Here is a 4998-nt window from a genome sequence, read left to right as displayed (position 1 = left end):
ATGGAGACCAACTGCATTAGAAATCCTGCAGCGGTCCTCAGTGGGTCACCTGGTGACCCGACTCAGATGGTCACACCTGTTCCGCGCCCTCATCCTCACCAGTCAGACAGTCTGCTGGATGGTGAGAAGACGGGAGCTGCTCTGCTGTTCTCTGGAGCATTGCTGGCTCTGGTTGGTATCACCTTCACCGCCATGGGCTGGCAACAATACCAAGCCGACTTCAGCTTTGAGTGGACCAAACTGCTAGGCCCAGTCCTGATCTCCGTTGGAGGTACGTTCATGCTCACCAGTATCTGCAAGTTTGGCATCGTGTCCTGCTGGCCCCGCAGACACTGGGACGAAGAGGGACTTGTGATGCCTGTGACGGAGCAGACCTCAAGGGGACTTTCTTGTTCGTTAAGTGGCTTAAACCAACCAGTCGTGTTACACAGTACTACGACCATGCGATGCATTCCACCTGCCTATAACTTCATAACCCAGGAAGTACGCCAGGCCATTGACTTCCTACCTGGCTGCTCTGTGAATGGCTCCCACGCAGCTCTTCCTCCACATGACGCTGTTTTCTGTGTGGATAACACAGCTTTGACAGCAGAAGAAGACGGCATAGCTCACAGCAGAGAAACAGATGGCACAAGAAGCAGGTAAGGAACAATGCTTACACCACAGACACTGTTAGAGAAAGCACAAGTCTCTAAGAAACAATATTTCTGTCCTGCTGGGTTCCTCCATTACTTAAACATGTTGTTATGATGAACCTGTGGTTTCAGAGAACAGGTACATTGAGGCAGTGGATTCCCCACAAGTGCTGGCTTTTGCTTTTTACCCAGCATGCAACATGTTGGCACAAGGGCCAGAAAATTAATCTTAAGTCAGATATGAGTGTGTTAAAAACTCACAGCTTCTCACAGTGCTCATTAAAACAGACACAGTGTGACACAGAGTTCATTTCTTATTAACCACACAATCACTTTCCACTCTAGCCAAAGTGTTTTTGGCCGTCAGTGCTCTCTCAGCCAATTATGGTGGAATTAATCTCTCTATAATAGTCAACATACTTGTATTGATTCACTAAATTACTGTACTGAGAGCAACGTGTCACATAACGTCTGGTTAATGTCACTAAGTAAGAAAATAAAACTGGAGAAAATGTTTAGAAGAGATGAATCAGTTTAATTCTCGTAGCCTTTTCATGAAATAAAATGAGCCTTGTGTCGATGAAATGGACCATTAAGACCAAAATAGCTGCCTATCTTCTCATTTAATCTCCTTTTGGAGGTATTACATCATATCAAAGAGATTTCACAGTATGTTTGTGCTTTGAAAAGGAAAAGCAAATTGGTCAGAGTTTAGCTCATCATATTTTCCCACCTGTTCCTACACAAAGTGCTGAGGGAAACATAACATTATGTATGGTCATAAAAAAAAGTTTCTTTCCACTAATTGCAGGATCCCGTTTATTTGAAATCCAATCAAATGTCCTTTGACAGACGTCCCGCTAAACAAAGTGCTGCATTCCATTAGTGGAAAGTTACAAGTTTTCACTTTCTTTTATTGTTTTTAGACGATTACTCCCAGCAGGTTTCCAGGAACGTAATTCACTTTAATAAAAACAGACAGCAGGAATAATACAGTTAACCTAGGATAACTATAAACTGCTGCCCTGATCATATGAACACATGCTCAGCTCACCAGCTCTCACTTATGTTGTCACAACTTCTGACCTGTTTCAGTATGTTTCCAGTGGTTGATGCCAAATAGAGGAATGATCAAGGGAGAAATTGCTCAGCCTCAGTGTTTTCTTTTAAAGGGCAATCTGCTTCCTAAAATGTGCTTTAAGCATAACCAATTGGGCCTGTAAACATTTGGATATAAGCCAGGTCTTAAATCTCTTGAATCCAGACTGCCAGAGATTTGTTCTTTGCCTTTAATTTCCCATAGATTTGAGAAGACAGAGGATGAAGCAGGACGTGGTGACGAGAGCTGCTCTACCTGTTCACGTCCACCTGCTTATGAAGACATCTTCCCTTCCTTTGGCAAACACTGTCATAAATGCTGACTGAAACTTGTTAGGAATGTCATCTTTCTTGGTGGGCACTCTGTAACGCTGAAGAGTAACACATCTTAGGTTTCACTTTCCTCTCACAGCTGTTATCATGAAGAGTTTACCATAATAATTATGTATGAAGTCATAAAATCCACTAAGATGAGTCTCCCTGCAAGAAGACCTCATTAAAATGGAGATTTATGGACAAACCCAGCTCCATCTGAGGCCTCTAAGGTTTTGGAAACTTTGAGATACTAAATTTACATTCAGCATAAAAAAACACACACATATTTATCCAGTGCTTGTTGTCTCTCAATAGCTGCACAAACCACTGTACATGCCCATTAAATGTGGGCAGGGGAAATGCAGACAGCCACTATTGCCCGAAACAAACATGGAGACAATTTACCAGAGATACTTAAGAAAAAATAAGTTTTTTTTAATGTTCTGTGCTGGAGAAAATTAACTTCAAAAGAGGAAAAAAGTCATAATGGTCACTTACCATTTGGTTATAATTGTTCACATATTGCTCATATTTGTGTGTGGTGTTTAAAGAGGCCATGAAAGTCTGAGGATGATCACCTCAGCATGAGCAGACCTCTGTCAAAACATAAGTTTAGAAAGACACCCTACTACTACAGCTAATAATAATAATCATCATATAATAAAGATAATGGTAACAGACCTTAGGTCAGGAATCCATTCATAGCAGCAAGCTGGAGCTTCTCGTTTATTTCCTGTTTTCCTGCAGGGTCTTGAAACTAAACGCGGTAGTTTACCGGGGAATTTACAGCCGGTTGTGTTTGCAGGATAAACACGAGTGTCACTGCACCACACGGGGGCAGAAACACTGAGGAAATCAATACACCGTCACTCACTAGGTCAAGTAAGGTGGTTTTACCGGGATTAGGGAAGCTTACAGTGTAAAAATACTACTGCTACGACTACTACTGCCACTACTACTACTACTAGTAATAATAATAATATTAATCATATTAATCTCATCAAGATGCTCTTAAATCAAGGAAACTTCACACAGCTGTCACCAGGATGGGGTTGAAATTCAGCCCAGGAGCTTGGTTTGGAGAGGCCTTTTACCCGATCGCACGACAGACGCAAGTCGAACTGTGATTTTAACATGAATACTTTATTTGCAATATAAAAACAATCTAATGATATAGATGATATAGAATCAGTAGAGTGAACTAAAGTAAGCTACAGATGCTCACATACTATGCATACTCAAACACTATGTTTATTTAAAAATTAAAACTACTCTGTGTGTGTGTGTGTGTGTGTGTGTGTGTGTGTGTGTGTGTGTGTGTGTGTGTGTGTGTGTGTCTGTGTGTGTGTGTGTGTTTGTGTGTGGAGAACAGAGGCAAAAAGACTGGCAAAATTCTGTTCAATTTCTGCTTTATTTGGTAGCATGAAAACATGGAAGAGAAGATGCTTTGTGTTTTGCTTGCATGTGGTTTTGCTCAAATAAAAGCTATTAAGTGTGTGTGTGTGTGTGTGTGTGAGTGTGTGTGTGTGTGTGTGTGTGTGTCTGGCTGTCTGGCTGGCTGTCTGGCTGTGTTTGTGGCTTTTTTCTTAATTTACCCTGCTCGTCTTTCTTGTTTTCTTTTGACCCTGTGCGACCGCGACACACAGTGAGCGCTTGTAGCTGAAGGTCCAAAAAAAGTCAAAAAAATTTTTTGACCTCAAAATGTCATAAAAAACGTCATAGTATAGTAAGGCGTCAAAATCGGGCAAAAAAATCAAAAAAAATTTTGACCTCAAAATCTCATAAAAAACGTCATAGTATAGTAAGGCGTCAAAATCGGCCAAAAAAAGTCAAAAAATTTTTTGACCTCAAAATGTCATAAAAAACGTCATAGTATAGTAAGGCGTTTTTTTCGGCCAAAAAAAGTCAAAAATTTTTTTGACCTCAAAATGTCATAAAAAACGTCATAGTATAGTAAGGCGTCAAAATTGGCCAAAAAAAGTCAAAAATTTTTTTGACCTCAAAATATCATAAAAAAAGTCATAGTATAGTAAGGCGTTTTTTTCGGCCAAAAAAAGTCAAACATTTTTTTGACCTCAAAATGTCATAAAAAACGTCATAGTATAGTATGTCGTTTTTTTCGGCCAAAAAAAGTCAAAAAAAATTTTGACCTCAAAATGTCATAAAAAACGTCATAGTATAGTAAGGCGTCAAAATCGGCCAAAAAAAGTCAAAAAATTTTTTGACCTCAAAATGTCATAAAAAACGTCATAGTATAGTAAGGCGTGAAAATCGGCCAAAAAAAGTCAAAAAAATTTTTGACCTCAAAATGTCATAAAAAACGTCATAGTATAGTATGTCGTTTTTTTCGGCCAAAAAAAGTCAAAATTTTTTTTGACCTCAAAATGTCATAAAAAACGTCATAGTATAGTATGTCGTTTTTTTCGGCCAAAAAAAGTCAAAATTTTTTTTGACCTCAAAATGTCATAAAAAACGTCATAGTATAGTAAGGCGTCAAAATCGGCCAAAAAAAGTCAAAAAAAATTTTGACCTCAAAATGTCATAAAAAACGTCTTAGTATAGTAAGGCGTCAAAATCGGCCAAAAAAAGTCAAAAAAAAATTTGACCTCAAAATGTCATAAAAAACGTCATAGTATAGTATGTCGTTTTTTTCGGCCAAAAAAAGTCAAAAATTGTTTTGACCTCAAAATGTCATAAAAAACGTCTTAGTATAGTATGTCGTATTTTTCGGCCAAAAAAAGTCAAAAATTTTTTTCACCTCAAAATGTCATAAAAAACGTCATAGTATAGTATGTTGTTTTTTTCGGCCAAAAAAAGTCAAAATTTTTTTTCACCTCAAAATGTCATAAAAAACGTCATAGTATAGTAAGGCGTCAAAATCGGACAAAAAAAGTCAAAAAAAAATTTGACCTCAAAATGTCATAAAAAACGTCATAGTATAGTATGTCGT

The 4998-nt window shown here is 38.4% G+C and overlaps 1 protein-coding gene across 1 annotated transcript; it reads left to right on the top strand.

Annotated features, from left to right (window-relative positions):
• Positions 1–2803, top strand: tmem174 (transmembrane protein 174). The gene is made up of 3 exons (XM_041058394.1): positions 1–641; positions 1939–2033; positions 2796–2803. The coding sequence occupies exons 1-3, from the start codon at positions 1–3 to the stop codon at positions 2801–2803; spliced, it is 744 nt and encodes a 247-aa protein (XP_040914328.1).
• The last annotated feature ends 2195 nt before the right edge of the window (positions 2804–4998 follow it).

The sequence above is a fragment of the Toxotes jaculatrix genome, chromosome 16, assembly GCF_017976425.1.
Source record: "Toxotes jaculatrix isolate fToxJac2 chromosome 16, fToxJac2.pri, whole genome shotgun sequence".
NCBI classification, from domain to species: Eukaryota; Metazoa; Chordata; class Actinopteri; family Toxotidae; genus Toxotes; species Toxotes jaculatrix.
The sequence above is the reverse complement of the archived record's forward strand: the minus strand, read 5'-3'. Positions and strand labels throughout refer to the sequence as shown.